Source organism: Rhinopithecus bieti, unplaced genomic scaffold (assembly GCF_001698545.2).
Source record: "Rhinopithecus bieti isolate Rb0 unplaced genomic scaffold, ASM169854v2 scaffold_42565, whole genome shotgun sequence".
Lineage (NCBI taxonomy): Eukaryota > Metazoa > Chordata > Mammalia > Primates > Cercopithecidae > Rhinopithecus > Rhinopithecus bieti.
In genome coordinates this window covers 73,944-91,467 of record NW_016818029.1, presented here as the reverse complement: position 1 = coordinate 91,467, position 17,524 = coordinate 73,944, and the positions used below count along the sequence as shown (strand labels likewise).

At 36.5% G+C, this 17,524-nt stretch overlaps 1 protein-coding gene across 1 annotated transcript in view; it reads left to right on the top strand.

The window, feature by feature from the left end:
• Positions 1–17,524, top strand: part of RNF13 (ring finger protein 13) — a 167,981-nt gene that overhangs the window by 87,609 nt on the left and 62,848 nt on the right. The window contains exons 5-6 of the mRNA XM_017856542.1: positions 10,803–10,890; positions 17,404–17,497. Of these exons, the coding sequence (XP_017712031.1) occupies positions 10,803–10,890; positions 17,404–17,497 (182 nt within the window). The remainder of the gene's footprint in view (positions 1–10,802; positions 10,891–17,403; positions 17,498–17,524) is intronic.

Genomic DNA, 17,524 nt, shown 5'->3' with positions numbered 1-17,524 from the left:
TGGCGGGCACCCCTCCCCCAGTGTCGCTGCTGCTTGCGGTTAGATCGCAGACTGCTGTGCTAGCAATGAGGGAGGCTCCGTGGGCTTGGGACTCCCGGCCAGGTGTGGGATATAATCTCCTGGTGTGCCCGTTTGCTTAAAGCACAGTATTGGGTTGGGAGTTACCCGATTTTCCAGGTGTTGTGTGTCTCAGTTCCTCTGGCTAGGAAAAGGGATTCCCTTCCCCTTGCGCTTCCCAGGTGAGGCGATGCCTTGCCCTGCTTCAGCTCTTGCTGGTCGGGCTGCAGCAGCTGACCAGCACCGACTGTCCGGCACTCCCTAGTGAGATGACCCCAGTACCTCAGTTGAAAATGCAGAAATCACCCATCTTCTGTGTCGCTCGCGCTGGGAGTTGGAGACTGGAGCTGTTCCTATTCGGCCATCTTGCTCCGCCCAACCGAGAAGAATCTTTATTCTGTTGTTGGGTGGAACAGAATCTGTTTGGTTTAGATGATTTATAGTGTTGCTCAAGTGTTGTATTTCTTTACTGATTTTCTGACTAGTTGTTCTATTCATTATTGAAAATGGGGCATTGCAGTCTCCAGCTATCATTGTTGAATTGTATATTTTTCTTTAATTATCTTAGCTTTTGCTTCATGTATTTTGGAGTTCTGTAATTAGGTCTGTGTAAGTTTGTAGCTCTGATACCTTCCTGATGGAAGACATTGTAGCGTTCTTTGTCTTAGCAACAATTTTGTCTTAAAGTCCAGTTGTATGCTGTTTGCATGGTATGTATTTTTCTTTCCTTTTGCTTTCAACCCATTTGTGTCTTTGAATAATATAAAGTGAGTCTCTTGTAAACAACATATAGGTAGATAATGTTTTTAAAATCCATTCTACCAGTCTCTGGCTTCTGATTGGGATGTTTAATCTATTTATATTTAATATAATTACTTACGATGTAGCATTTACATCTGCCACTTTGTTACATTGTATTAGTCTGTTCTCATGCTGCTAATAAAGACATATCCAAGACTGGATAATTTATAAAGGAAAGAGGTTTAATTGACTCACAGTTCCACGTGGCTGGGGAGGCCTCACAATCATGGCTGAAGATGAATGAGGAGCAAAGTGACGTCTTACATGGCGGCAGGCAAGAGAGAGCATGTGCAGGGGAACTCCTTTTATAAAACCATCAGATCTTGTGAGACTTACTCACTACCATGAGCACAGTGTAAGGGAAAGCATCCTCATGATTCAGTTATCTCCACCTGGCCATGCCCTTGACATGTGGGGATTAGTACAATTCAAGGTGAGATTTGGGTGGGGACATAGCCAAACTATATCATTCTGTCCCACTCCTAGTACCAAAATCTGTATTAGTCAGCCTTCTCCTGAGAGACAGGACTAATAGGATAAATGTATATATGAAAGGGAGTTTATTAAGGAGTGTTGACTCACATGATCACAAGGTAAAGTTCTACAATAGGTCACCTGCAAGCTGAGTAGCAAAGAAGCCAGTCCAAGTCCCAAAACTTCGAAAGTAGAGAAGCCAACAGTGCAGCCTTCAGTCTGTGGCCAAAGGCCCGAGATCCCCTGGCAAACCACTGGTGTAGGTCCAAGAGTCCAAAAGCTGAAGAACTTGGAGTCTGATGTTTGAGGGCAGGAAGCAGCCAGCATGGGAGAAAGATGGAGGCCAGAAGACTTAGCTAGTCTAGTCTTTCACCTTCTTCTGCCTTCTTTTATCCTAGCTGCACTGGCAGCTAATTAGATGGTGCTCAACCCAGATTGAGGGTGGATGTGCCCCTCTTAGGCCACTGACTCAAATGTTAATCTCCTTTGGCAACACCCTCACAGACACACCCAGGAAAAATACTTTGCATCCTTCAGTTAAGTTGACACTCAGTAACAACTATCACATACATGTTTTCTATATGTTTTCCTTCTCTTTTCATTTTCTGCATTTTTGTGTGTTAAATAGTTATTTTCTAGCATAACTTTAAGACTTCCTTGTTTCTCCTACAAGACATTTTTTAGTTATTTTTATCGTGGTTGCCCTGGGTATTACAATTTATATCTTAACTTGAGACAAAGTAGTTAGGTTTAATACTAATTCAGTTCAAATAGTATACAAAAACTTTACTCCAATATACCTTCATTTCCTTTCTCCTCTACCTCACTGTTGTAATACTGTTGTCTTACAAATTACATCTATTTTATGCAATTGTCTTTTTAAACAGATAGGAGAAAAGAGTTAATAACCAAAATATTTTTATACTGTTTTCATAGCACCTATGTAGTTACATTTACAAATATTTTTTATTTTGTGTAAATTCAAGTGATTATCCACTTTCCATTCATTTCAGCCTAAAAGATTCCCTTTACTATAACTTAGAGAGCCAGTGGCAGATTCTCTGTTTTTTTTTATTTGGTAATGTCTTAATTTCACCTTCATTTTTTGTCTTGGTTAAAATTTTTTTATTTTTAATTTTGTGGGTACATGGTAGGTATATATATATTTTTGGGGTACATGAGATGTTTTGATACTGTGCAATGTGAAATAAGCACATCATGGAGAATGGGATATCTGTTCCCTGAAGCATTTATTGCCTTTCTTTTTTTTTTGAGATGGGGTCTTGCTGTGTCATCCAGGCTGGAGTACAGTAGCATAGCCTTTATCTCCAGGGCTCAGGTGATCCTCCCACCTCAGCCTCCTGAGTAGCTGGGACTACAGGTGTATACTATCACACCCAGCTTATTTTAAAATTTTTTTTGTAGAGATGGAGTCTCTTTACATTGCCAGACTGGTCTTCAGTTCCTAGAATCAAACAATCTTACTGTCTTAGCCTCCCAAAGTGCTGGGATTATAGGCATGAGCCACCATGCCCTGTCTTCTAGAAGTCTTTTTGCAGATTCATTTAAGTAGATGATTATGTGAACTTGCAGATAAAGATTTTTAGGTTTTCATTTCTTCATCCATATGCACTTTTACACACTCTCTCTTCTGTCCCCTCCCTTTGCCCCACCCCTGCCACCTTATTGCATTGACTAAGAGCTTCAGTACAATGTTGAATAGAAGCAGTAAGACTGAATATCTTCATTTTGGTGCTGTTACTAAGGAGAAAGCATTCAGTCTTTTCCCCCAAAGAGAATGTTAGTTTTAAGAGTTTTGTAAATAACACTATTAACAGAAGATATTTTAAAATATCAATTTAAAATATGAAGCCAAGTTCATACTTGAACGTGAAAGTAGATTGGGAGCAAAAAGAAAAGAAAGATGCTTTAAAGCTACTGAAGACATCATGAGTAATATCGGAGTTGAAGAAATTTAGTCATTTTCTTCCTAGTGATTAAGCACTTAAAATACACCTTGACAGAGATGTATTTTTATGTTTATTCCTAAACCATGGTAGATGAATTTTCCCAGTATTTATTACTTTTTTCTACTTCTATTCTTATTAGTTTACTTGTTTTAGTAAATAAAATTATGACTTGTCACTGAAATTTTCCTCTAACTCACATATATTTTTTATTTTGCATGCATTACTCTGTTTGATGTATTTTAGTATATCCTCTTTTAACTTCCGAATTAAATGATCTTTTATACTTATAAAATGTTGAAATAGGGAACTAAAATGTATGTTATTAAAATTAGAAAAGACTGTATTTGTAAAAGTTACTATTTATCATCAGATATCTTTTGCCCCTTATCTGAAGACAGATGTTCTCAGAAACACTGGGCATTTGCAGGAAATGCATGTATGCTATTGCTGGAATATCCTCTATCTGTCTGAAGTAGTCCTTCTTTTGAGCTTGCCTTTTCTCTGTTCTTCAAACATTACAAATTACACTTCATGCAAAACAGCACTATAATTCAGATAAAAGTTTTAGAACTTGAAATGCAGATTTATATTTCAAGTAAATAATGTTCTTGTTCTAAGTGTGTGTCATTTTACATGAATATCCAGACTCCTATCTAATACAATAACTGGATTCTTTTCAAAGTTATTATTCACCAAGGAAAGTCACCTCTCTTACATTTTTACCATTCTTGCAGGTGTGTAGCCTGGACATATACACATGTCTGCTTATTTGTAACATCTCTTCCCAGAGAAACAATAAAGTACACTTAACTTAGTTCACATAGAGATGTTAAAGAGGATTGAAGATTATAGGAAATGTAACAATGTGAATAGATCATGTTATTAGAAGATTGTTTTAAACAATGAGGTAGCCAGATTTGTATTTTTTTGAGATAGAGGCATGCTCTGTCACCCAGGCTGAAGTGCAGTGGCACGATCTCGGCTCAGTGCAACCTTCGCCTCCCGGGTTCAAGCGATTCTCCTGCCTCAGCCTCTCGAGTAGCTGGGACTACAGACGCGTGCCACCATGCCCAGCCAATTTTTGTATTTTTAGTAGAGATGGGGTTTCACCATGTTGACCAGGATGGTCTTTATCTCTTGACCTCATGATCCCCTGGACTCAGCCTCCCAAAGTGCTGGGATTACAGGCGTGAGTCACTGCGCCTGGCCCCAAATATTTATTGAATGAATAGATCAACTTCCTGAAAATCTGAATTTGTGTGTGTGTGTGTGTGTGTCGGAGTTTTGCTCTTTTGCCCAGGCTGGAGTGCAGTGGCGCAGCTCACTGCAACCTCCGCCTCCTGGGTTCAAGTGATTCTCCTGCCTCAGCCTCCCTAGTAACTAGGACTATAGGTGTGCGCCACCGTGCCTGGCTAATTTTTGTATTTTTAGTAGAGACGGGGGTTCACCATGTTGGCCAGGGTGGTCTTTATCTCTTGACCTCGTGATCTGCCCTACTCAGCCTCGCACAGTGCTGGGATTAAAGGTGTGAGCCACTGCACCTGGCCCCAAATATTTATTGAATGAATAAATAGATTAACTTGCTGAAAATCTGACAATTTTTTTGTTTTATTTTGAGATGGAGCCTCGCTCTGTCACCCAGGCTGGAGTGCAGTGGCGCAATCTCGTCTCACTGCAACCTCTGACTCCTGGGTTCAAGCGATTCTCCTGCCTCAACCTCCTGAGTAGCTAGGACTACAGGCGTGCACCACCATGCCCAGCTAATTTTTGTATTTTTAGTAGAGATGGGATTTCACCATGTTGGCCAGACTAGTCTTGAATTTCTTGGCCAGATTGGTCTCAAACTCCTGACCTCGTGATCTGCCCGCCTTGGCCTCCCGAAGTCCTAGAATTACAGGCGTGAGCCGCGTGCCCGGCCTGAACATTTTTGTCTTGAGTCCTAACCTGTTGTGTTCTACCTACCTATGGAAACTTGCTACCTCTCAAATCTAGTATGCTTAAAGCCAGTCTCTGCTGCTTTCCTATCAGAACAGTTTCTCAGCTTTCCTATTTTGGCCAAAGGTACTCTCCAAGTTCCCTAAGTTCAAAAATTGGTTATGAAGAATAAGAGATAGAGTATTCTTTCATGTTATTACTGTTATCCCGCCTTGTCATAACAGCTTCTAAATCTTCAGTCTCTCCTTTCCAAGTCAATGCAATCATTACCAGATTGTTCCAAAGCAGTGTTTTAGCCATGTCAACCCTTTATTCAAGTGCCTACTCTGAACTCTTGACTGAGGAGACCACAAGTCTACTTTTCTGAAGAGCCTTCAGGGTACTGCACAATCTGTCCTTTTTTTCTCTCTCTTCTCACTTCTGACTCTCCAGCAATAAACACTAGTAGCAATGGCAATAAACATAACTCTTACTTAGTATGTGCCAGGTAACGTTTAAGCACTATTTTAAGTGTTTTTAATATATTAAATTATTTAATCCTCAAATTAAACAATAATAAGTAATGGTGTATATTGCAATACTAGTAATACAGACATTAAATAACTTGTATGTCTAATAGAAACAGGATTTGAGCCCAGGTAGTTTAGTTCCCAGAGTGTGTACTTTTAACTAATCTGCTGTTGTGCCTTTCAGTAACACTCTTCTTTAAGTTAGGTCACTGTGTTTTTTGTTTTGTTTTAAATGTGTCTTTTAACATACCATTTGCTCTGTTGTAGCTCTCTTCTTCCCATATGAAAAAATTTCCCCATCTTTTCCCACTGTTAACTAGAATTTCCTGTTTTTGTTGAGGTGTAATTCAAGTCTCATAAAATCTGCCATAGGTGTTTCATCCCATAGCCTTTTTCCCTCTAAGTTTCTATCAACTCTTCCCACAATATTTTAACACATTTCTTCTTGGCTTGTGTTGTTTTGTTTATAGGTTTTATTTTGCCCACAAGATTTTAAGATTAATGTTATCTGCATCTTGATGCTTTCTCAGTTCAATTTCTCTTTCTAGACATTTGTAAAATGTTACATAAGGTTAATGATCCTAGGCCTCATCCTGATTCACTGGGCAAACCCATGCTTCTCTATCTAACCAAAGCAGTGTTTAAATCTCAGCTCTGCCTAAGTGTGACCTTAGGGTAGTTACACTTACCATCTTTCTTCATTTGTAAGCAGTAGAAAAGAATATCTACATTGTGGAGTTGTATTGAATATTAGGGATAATATGTGTAAAGCACTAGCACACAGGGGTTTCTTTTTAAAAGGTCTCTATTCATGATCAGCTAAACAGCATAATCATTTCTATTTTCTTATAAGGCATGTTTTATTAGTGTCAATATTACAAATTTGTTCAGGCTAGAAATAAGATGGATTATTGTGTTGTTCCCAGGGTTCCTTTTAGAACCTGTCTTGTTGAAGACTCTTCTATTAGCAATCCGTTATCTTCTGACAGACGGGCTACTTATAATAACAAACTAGCAGTTCCCTTATTTCTTTAAACCTCTTGATTAGGTGCCACCTGGTCTATATAATTTAGTTGCATGTAATTTGTTTATTGGATGTAAAATACTTAGTGCATTTACCATAATTTGAGCTAATAGCTCTGATCAGTCTCCTTAAAAAGGCAGATTGCCAATACGATTTAGAAGGCTTTATGATGTAGTTTTCAGTTTTGATGGCTGTTTTGGATTTGCATTTGTTCACTGTGCATGCTTTGTTTCGTGAATCTTTAAGTTCTTTGCTTCCATCTGACACCATGTGTTTGAGGTTGCATTTTATGAATAGGAAACTTTGCAAATGCTTACTAAATGATTTAAAATTTATTTCTGCCTCGTGTGTTCTTAAAATACCAGCTGCTGCTTAGTTGAAAATGTAATTTAATTTGACTGACACATGAGTTTTATAGTTCATAAACATGGATGTATTTTCCTTGTTTGTATTCATAAGCCTGTTAGTCCATATGTTAATGTGTTCTTTGATTTAATTTCATTTATTTATTTTAAAAATCAATAAAAACAACAGAAACCTTGGGAAAGCCTTCATACTTGCTATATTTTGAAAACATGCTTCTGTTTTTTGGAGCTCACACTTAGGCCTACAGAATTTCTTCCCATTTTAGTGGTTTCCTAAGGTTTCTATTTTAGGAGTTTTATTATCATATTAACAGAGAACAGCTTTTGATATTGATAAAATTTTGTACTGTATTTATAGAACTAAGTGCATTTTGGATGTGTGAAAGACGTATTTCTCCTAAGTTGTTTGGTACAGTTTTAAAAGCCTAATGGCTAGATTTAGTTAAACATGGTAGACTGTTATAAATCCATTCATGTATATTGATGATTCTTAATAATTTGAGAGTGAGAAAGCCTCTTGCAAGATTATTACTTTTGTCTCTTTTCTCCAGAAAAGTTTATATGTAGACAACCGCAGATTTAAGGACCCCCTGAAGACCAGTTTGGGAATTGGGATAGTACAAGGGTCCCCAAGCCCCCAGCCGTGGTCCGGTGCCTGTTAGGAACCAGGCCGCATGGCAGGAGGTGAGCGGTGGGCTAGCAAGCGTTACTGCCTGAGCTCTGCCTTCTGTCAGATCAGTGGTGCATTAGATTCTCATAGGAGCATGAGCCCTCTTGTGAACTGTGCATGCAAGAGATCTAGGTTGCACGCTTCTTACAAGAATCTAATGCCTGATGATCTGAGGTGGAACAGTTTCATTCTGAAACTATTCCCTCGGTGGAAAAGTTGCCTTCCACAAAAGCAGTGCCTGGTGCCAAAAAGGTTGGGGACCCCTGGGATATGACATATATATGTGTAAGTATAAGACACTGTATAAGATCTTGAAGAAAAATACAAATAGATTAATATAAATACTGTAAGCAGGGAGCAATTAATATAGGTGCATGTGGCATAGGGGTACAGGACAGGGCAAGCTTCATGGAGATGATGGAATTTGAAGTACTGATAGGCATTCAGAAGACAAAGCCATTTCTACACAGGGTCAAGAAAGCAACCGACCTATTTAGCTATCCATGAGTACTGAAATTTCCTTAAGGATAATGACTTTCTGATTGACCCTCAAGTTCCACATTGTGTCTAGCTTGGATACAGTTATCTTTAAGCTCAGCAACTACTTGCTGAATTCAGCCACGGTTTTTACTCATTGTTGTGGTTTCTGAGACCACTTTTCTCTGTGTTCTAACATGTTGCATGTTTGCCTTCATACATATTTTTATTCAGGGAAAAAAGTTAAATGATGTAATTTCAATGACTATGTGCATTGGTTGGCTTTAAAAAGAAATTTAAAACTTAAGTTTGGTATTAGCAGGAAACAGCTTTTGATATTGGTCTAATTCTTTATTTCTTAAATTGTGTCTTTGGCAACAGTTACTTTTTGGGTGTGGAAAGAAACATTTCTCCTCAGTTCCTTGGTTAGCTTTTTGGGAAAAGTTAAAATGGTCACGAAAGCATCAGATAAACTAATGGTAACCCCAGTGGAGTATACTTTTGTTTAAATAAAAGCCAAGTGAAGTCTGTACTGCCATGGTAATATCATGCAGAAATAATAAGTTAATATATGTAACAAATAATCAAGGTTTATAGACTACATTCTTAAGAGATTATTTTTTTCCTCCCTTTGGAAAGTAGTGATATCTAAGGGGAAGAGGGTGTGGGGGACTGGCATTTTCTCAGCATTCATAGTTGGATGACAAAATCCACCTAAAAATAAAATGTACTCATATGCAAAAATACTGCACTTACTTTTTTGATTATTGACCTTTCTTTGCACAACTAAAACATACTTTTCACAGTTTTGTTGACTGGTTGATTTCTTGCCATTATTCCTACATTAGAGCAGTGGGTCCTGTGCCAGCGAACAATTTATATTAATTAGTTTTTTAAAAAAATCACTCTGCATGATTTTATCTTCTGTGTTTATAATGTTATAATATGAGCTATTAATTTAAGCACATTTAAAAAATACATGTAATTGATTTGAGTAATATTTTATAAGTGCCTACCCTGTGTCAGGCTATTTCATAGGTGCTATGGAGGCTGTGAGATGAACAAAGTATTAATTTCTTGGGGCAGTCGTATCTCCTACAGATTTAGTTTTTTTCAGTAATAGGATAATATTATTCTTATTTATCCACACTGTTGTCTCTTTCACAAATCTAACTTGAATTGGTGGGATAGTTTTAGAGAAGTCAAGAATAATGTAGAGGAGAATTTTTCACTGTGCCAAGTCAACTGACCTGACTGGGGTTGAATATCTAGAACTCATTTCTCTTACCTAGCTTTCAGATCCAGAGTCTGAATAATTGCATATCCTTTTTATATTTGGGAACTTGACTCTGGGCTTTCCCTGACCCTTTGGAACATGACTCAGGTTTTATTTTTATGGAATTATAGCAGAGTGTTGAATCATTATAATGCTGATAACTAAAACGGAACTAATATTAGACTTGGAAATTCTTCTAAAAAATTAATATGCCTGTTTCTTAAAAACACTTAACACTCAAACACTGTGAGACATACCATTATGGAATGCTCATAAGGTAATGTATTTCAAGAGTTTCTTACTGAAATTAGTATCCAGAACTACATATGTTCAAAAGTATTTCAGGTATTTAAAACTACGTATATATATGTTTGCCCTCCCAATTTTTATTTTATTCAACCAATATGCAAATAATGGTCTGTCTGATCCTTCATTTTTGCTGATAGTCTAAAGGTCATGCAATAAGTAGTTTAGGTCTGGGTTTATTTTTACTTATAATAGAAAATTATTTTAAAGTGAGATGTAATAACATGTTTTGACACTTTTCAGATCTTTCATGTAAGAAAATTCTGCCACACATCCGACTATATTCTTATGGTGCAAAGGTTACTATTTTGGAGGCTAGCTTTAGGAAAGATCAAATAGCTAGATAAAATCAGAGTAAGCAACTTCAGCCTGCAGGTATTTTTAATTTTTTAAAAAGCTTTCTAAAGGAATTTTACAGAATATTTTGGATGATCAAGCTAGTGATATGAATTGGTTCTATCTGACTCATTTCTATGTGTTAGGCATGGTATTAAGCATTTTAAAAATATTATTTTACATATGAGAAGAATATTGTCATTCTCATTTAAAAGGTTAGGAAACTGAGGGTTACAAAAGAAGTAATTTGCTCAAGTTCATCCCACTAATTCATGGCAGAGGTGGGAATTGAATGCTTAGGGTCTGGAGACTCCTAAACCTGATTATAGCAAGTTTCTACCTCTTTAGAGCAAAACAGATTTATTACTTTGGGTCCTTTTAGTGTTTTAGCTTGTATCTTCAGCCTTTATTTACTTCAGTAGGTTTTTATAATCAATTGTAAAATATCTATATGTTTCAAGAGCATACCTGAGATTTATTTCTACATATGTTCATAATCTAGTCCTAGGTATATAGTATAGACTTGTTGATTTAGAGTTGAGGGACACTGTGACAAACCACTGTCTTCCTTATAACATGATTTTTTATTTTTTGATTTGCAGGTTTTAAATGCACAGAGAGCAGGATACAAGGCAGCCATAGTTCACAATGTTGATTCTGATGACCTCATTAGCATGGGATCCAACGACAGTAAGTACAGGTATCACTTTTCTTCTCTCCTGTTTGACAGATCATTTGTAACTAAAAATTAACAGGATTTTCCTTCTCTCATTTTCTTTTTAAAAAGCAGAATTTCTTCTCTATCAGATAATCCCCCATTCTTAACTCTCTTTGGATGATTTTATTCATAGTAGAGATGAAAATGACTTTCTTTTCTGAACAGTTTTTTTAAAACATAAGTGTTTTGTTTATTGATGTTTTGTTAAAAACCAAAATTTTAACAAAAACTGGGAGAAACAGCTTTAATAGGGATAAACATGCTGAGTTAAGAATGCCATAGAGGGCGTTTTTTAATTTATTTAGAGATTCACAGCATTATTTTAGGGTCTGCACATAAACTAAGTAGCTGCTATAATCTGCTGAAATTCCAAAGCCACATACTTGTGCTTCCTTACACCAGTTGGTTAGTATCCCTTTGTCATACACTGGCATGTTCGTAGTTTTTCATTTCAGATGGGAATGTTTTTCCTTACTCTCTACTAATTATTGGCTTGTAGGGAACAACAAGCCAATTTTAGTGACATAACTGGCTATAATAAGACACTGACTTTTAAGCTGTATGCCTCACTTAATGTAGTTTCTATCACTCAGGGGACTATGGGGTTTTATCAAAACCTTTCTAATTGATACTAAGATTATTTACTGTCAACACTTACGATTAGAATTTATTTTATTTTGTTTTGAGTGCATAACCACAGTATATTTTGCTATTAAGTCCTATTGATTCATATTTTCAAGGTAAAGTGAAGTATAGACATAAAGCTATAGACTGATAGAAAACACTGGAATGTATTTAGGAGTTTAAATAACTACATCCTGAAAAGGAAATATTTTATATTCCTTAACCAAAAAGACTTATTTTAGCCTATGACAGTGTTTTCTGATGTTTTGTTTTGCCCTTCTTTTTTCTTTTTTTTTTTTTTTAAGATGGAGTTTCACTCTTGTTGCCCAGGCTGGAGAGCAGTGGTGCGATCTCAGCTCACTGCAACCTCCGCCTTCCAGGTTCTAGTGATTCTCCTGCCTCAGCCTCATGAGTAGGTGGGATTACAGGCACCTGCCACCATACCTGGCAAATTTTGTGTTTTCAATAGAGACAGAGTTTCTCCATGTTGGTCAGGCTGGTCTTGACCTCGTGACCTCAGGTGATCTGCCCGCCTCAGCCTCCCAAAGTGCTGGGATTACATTCGTGAGCCACCTCACCTGGGCATTTTTGTCCTTAACCCTAATAGAGTGAGGCAAAATTATAATATATAAAAGGTAAAATTTATTAATGCATTTCTTAGGTAATTTATTTATATTTTAAATTATTATTTTAACCTCCTAGCTGATTAAATCTTTATGACTGTAGAGTCCATTAAGTACCCATGAGAAGTTTTAGCATTTCAAGAATAGTTTGACAGCTACTACATGGGAATTATAGGACTTACTTAAGTGAGTTTACTTATCAAATAAACTGGTAATGTTAGTACTGCCAATTTGACACATTTTACTTCTCCTCCTTTAACTATTACCCTCTTAAAAAAAATTGTTTCAGTTGATACATCCCAGGGTCAGTAACTTTTGTGATCAGTATACATTTATTGGCAAAATGGAAAGCATGCATAGTCTGAAAATAGATAGGCCTGAATTTGAAATCAAATCCTACTTGTATCAGTTGTCTAACTTTGAGCAAGTTACTTACTCTTTGTATGTTTTGCCAAAGTTCCAAGCCCAGGATTTAGCAAATCTTCAAGACTTTCTCAAGGGCTGAATATGTTTTGGATTGAACAAATTGATTATTATTTGTAAACTATTTACTCTTTTGACATGTTTTCAGTAAAAATTTTTCAGGCTGAAATTGTCAGTTCCGTTTATCACTTATTTTTTCTTTATAATACTGTAAAACCTTTTTGTGATATTCATGTCAGCTCCTAAAGAAAATATGTTCAATATTAAAACTAGCACATAACCATATAAGCCTGCTGTTTCCATGGAAATGTTTCAACTGAGTTGTTATTCAAAGACTGCTCAGCATTTTGGTTCTTGACTTTGTTGCTTAGATTATTATCTGTGATATTTTGCTCCATATTTGCCCATGTGTTTAAACATTTTATATGTACAGAGGCAAATGTTGTAAAGATGTTTACCATTTTCATCTTTACTGTTACTTGGTAGAGGTAAGAAAAGCATGGATGTATCAGAAGAGGCTTGTATCTGTCCCTCTTTTCAAGGCCTTCCCTAGGAATACTGGTATCGTATACTAAGTAGAGATACTAACGCCTGGAAACAAAAGGAAGTTTTAAAAGCCCCTTCCTGTTGACACTTCACATGAGGAATATACCAATTTTTATTTCAGCCAGAAATAATGGATTAATTCAGTGAGCCAATAACATTCTTTATCTTTAGGAGACAGCAGAAAGTGGTAGGAAGGATACCAACTTCAGAAACGGGAAATATGTGTTTTTTCTAATACAGACTAGTTGATTTATGAGCCAGGTACCTGCACCCTCAGGAAAGTTACTTAATCTTTGTAAGCCCATTATTTTCATCTATAATAGTGTGGATAATTTTAATAATTATTTGACCTGACGAGTTTGTGAAAATCTTATGAGAGAAGATATATGAGAAAACCCATGCAATGGCAGAGTGAGAGGAGCCTAGATAAGGAATAAGAAGCCTCAAGTTTGAGTCCAAACTGTGCAAATATCTAACTGTATAACCAGGTCAAGTTATTACTATCTCTGGGTCATTTTTTTCTCCTTTTTTCCTTTGATTTCTTCCTTCAACAAATGCTTTTTGACAGCCTACTGTGCACTGTTTTAGGCATTGTGACTATAGCAAGTAATGATGCAGTCAGAGGCTCTGCCTTCATATCTTTCATTGAGGTAGTAGAGTGCAGTAGTTAAGAGAGTGCTTTCTGGGTACTGCCTGTCAGGGTTTGAATCCCAGCTCTACCACCTAGTAGCTGTATGACCTTGGATACATTACCTACTATCTATATGCTTCAGTTTTTCTGATCTGTGAAATTGGGATAATGATAGTACCTAAGTCATTTAGTTGCTATAAGGATTGAATGAATTAAAGCCTGTTAAGCATCTAGAAGACTTCCTGGTTCATAGCAGTAATTTAATGGTTGTTCAGCTATTATTATTGTGATTATTATTTTATTGCATTCTAGAGTGGGAGAGAAGAAATGAACACGTAATCAAATAAATGTGCTATAATGTCAAGTAGTGATAAATGCTATGAAGAAAAATATCAGTTAAGGGGATATAGAATGACAGAGATGAAAGGAAGGCAGCTATTTTAGATAGGGTGGTCAGAGAAAGCTTCTGTGAGGCATTGCAATTTGAGCACAGATCTAAAGTTAGTGGCTGAGTCATGCAGATTTCTGAAGGAGGGTATTCCAAGGAGAAGGAACAACAAGTACAATAACTCGAAGATAAAGCATGCTTGGTGTTTCCAAGGTGTGGCATAAAGCCACAATGGCTGGATTAGTGAACAAGGGAGGGAGTGGCAGGGGATAAAGTTAGAGAAGGAGCCAGGGGTCAAATATGATGGGCCTTATCAGCCATGATAAGGACTTTGGAATTTATTCTAAATAAGTTTTAGGCTGGGTGCAGTGGCTCAGGCCTGTAATCCTAGCACTTTGGGAGGCCAAGGTGGGAGGATTGCCTGATCTTCGGAGTTCGAGATCAACCTGGGCAACATGGTGAAACGCCGTCTCTACTAAATATATAAAAAATTAGCCAGGCGTGGTGGCGTGCATGCCTATAGTCCCAGCTACTTGAGAGGCTGAACCATGAGAATCGCTTGAGCCTGGGAGGCAGAGGGTGCAGTGAACTGAGATCGTGCCATTGCACTCCAGCGTGGGCAACAGAGCGAGACTCCATCTCCAAATGAATAAATGAATGGATGAATGAATGAATGAATGAATAGGTTTTAAACAGCTGTGTAATATGACATATTTTATAAAAGGAGCACTTTGGCTGTTCTTTGGAGAGAACAGAGAGAAGATTTATAAAGTTGCTGCAGCAGCCAGGCAAGAGTGATTTTGGTTTGGAGTATTAGTAGTTAAAGTAATGAGAAGTGGTAGGAATATGGCTATATTTTGAAGCTGACAGGATTTGGTATAGGGAGTAAGGGAAAGGGAAGAGTCAAGGATGACTCAAAGATGTTTAGCCTGAGAAACTCAGTGAATGTCTATGCTGTTTACAGAGGTGAGAAACAGAGTTGATCAATTGAGGGAAAAGAGACATTCAGAGTTCAACTGAGAAACTTTGTTTGAAACATCTGTTAGGAAATCAAATGGAGATATTGAATGAGCAATTGGATATACAAATCTGGAGAGGTTGGGACTGGGTCATTCAAATTGTAATTTATCTTTGTTTGGCAGTATATACCTCATAGAGTTGTTTTACAGATCAAAATAAAGTAGAGTGTTTTAGAAGTATTTTGTGAAGTAAAACATACTTAGTTTTCAGTAGATAATGTTGCCATTTTCAAAATGGTTCCTCATATTTGCTTACAATATTTTCTCCCTTTTTCTTAATCATTTTATTAAAGTAAGGAGCTTTCTACATACATCTCTTTAGATATCATAATTCAAAGAAGCTACGTTACTTCCAATATTATTAGCCAGTAGTCACAAGCCAAAAGTTCTTCCTTGAGTTTGTCATAGTATCTTCATGAAAGAATAAAACATCATACACAGGGTATATAATTGCAAGTTTTAAGTATCAAAATAAGCTTTAAACTCATTTGTGGTAGAGAAAGTATCTTAGCAAGATAGAAAATATCTCCCAAATATGAAAAATATATATAGTCGTATAACAATACCTCTGCATCTATTAAAAAAATGAAATAATGCCTATAGCTCCAGCTACTTGGGAAGCTGAGACAGGAGGGGCACTTGAGCCCAGGAGTTACAGGCTGTAGTATGTAGTATGGTGGCATCTGTGAATAGCCACTGCACTGCAGCCTGAGCAACCTAGCGAGACCCTGTCTTTAAAAAAAATAAAAATAAAAATAAATGATGAGGTAGAGCTGTATTTATTGACATAACAGGATATCTGATCTGTATCATTGTGTAGAAAAAAGCTTACACTTTAAACATTATATGATCACATTGATGTAAAAAATAAAATTGTATTGATCATATTGATATAAAAATAGTGATTAAATATTTCTTGACTAATATTTTTTGTTTCTGCACTCTTTGGGCTTTGGGGCTTACATGTTTTTGTTTTTTTCTGGTGTGTGTGTGTGGAGGGGTGTGTGTGTGTGTGAAAGACAGAGAGATGTGTGAGAGTTGAATGTTTACATTTGCATAGAACAATCTAGAAGTGAAAAAAACCGTACTCTACCAAGGATATCAAGATTTTAAACGTTGTCTTTATAAGGATGAAACATTAACAGCAAAATAGATCAGTGATTTATAAATTTAGGGGGAGGGGTTGACTGTATGAGGGAATTTTGGTGGGTGATGGAACATTCTGTATCCTAACTGTGATTGTGGTTATAATTGTATGTATTTGTCACAACTTACAGAACTGCTTATTACTTCAGATAAAACATTTATCCTTGGATGGGAAGGATTATGGTTTTGTTTTGTTTTCTTTTGCTTCACTTGCCTCCCCTCTTTTAAATGCAAATGAATATGCATTGTTTTAAAATGCAGAACAAAGTTATTTTGAAAACTATAAAACGAAACAAACGGGCCTTCTCTAAAACCAAATGTGTTAAACTAACTCACAGCTAATAATGAGGCTGCTTTTCTATTAGCAACATTAAGAGGATTGTTTTATTTCTATTCCTGAATAATGGATAATTTTTACAAAATTCTTTTTGGGTGGCATTTGATTTTGGTTTTGAATATGGGTAGAAGAGTCAAATATCTTAAGATACCGATCAAACACAAAGCTTTGCCACGAGCGCCAGGCTTATGAGGAAGTAGAAATTTACCCAGCTTTCCTACTCTATTCCCTTTCTCAACACCTGTCAGCCTTTCAGTCTGGAAAGCCAGAGGTGTGTGGCATGACTTTTTAGATTGTTGTGAAGTTGTCTTTTCTTATATTCTCTGGCTTATACCTCTCGTGGAAATGGGTATGTAAAAGAAGCTTTTCTCTTTTCATTTAGGAATTAAGTTATGTGTGGGAAGAAAACCTAAAATTTCTTCCTCATCTTTCTTCTCTAACAAATTATGTCTAGAGAGGAAGAATCAAATGGAAATATTAACAATAAAAATTATATCTCCATCTCATAGACTATTGAGAGAATTCAGGTAATGTATATATGCAAAATGTTAGCTTTGTTACTGTAAATGTTATGTTTCTCAACCATTTTGATGATGAATAAAATCTGCAATCTGGAAAATCAAGCAATAGACAATCAAAGTTGATTATAATTGTTTCCAGTTGCATTTGCTGCTATTATGAAGAAAGTTAAGTTGATTATACACTAAGTATGGGCTTTTAAGAATAATTTTATTATTCTTTTATACAGTTGAGGTACTAAAGAAAATTGACATTCCATCTGTCTTTATTGGTGAATCATCAGCTAATTCTCTGAAAGATGAATTCACATATGAAAAGGGTAAGTAATGGATATAAAAAATCATGTTGCT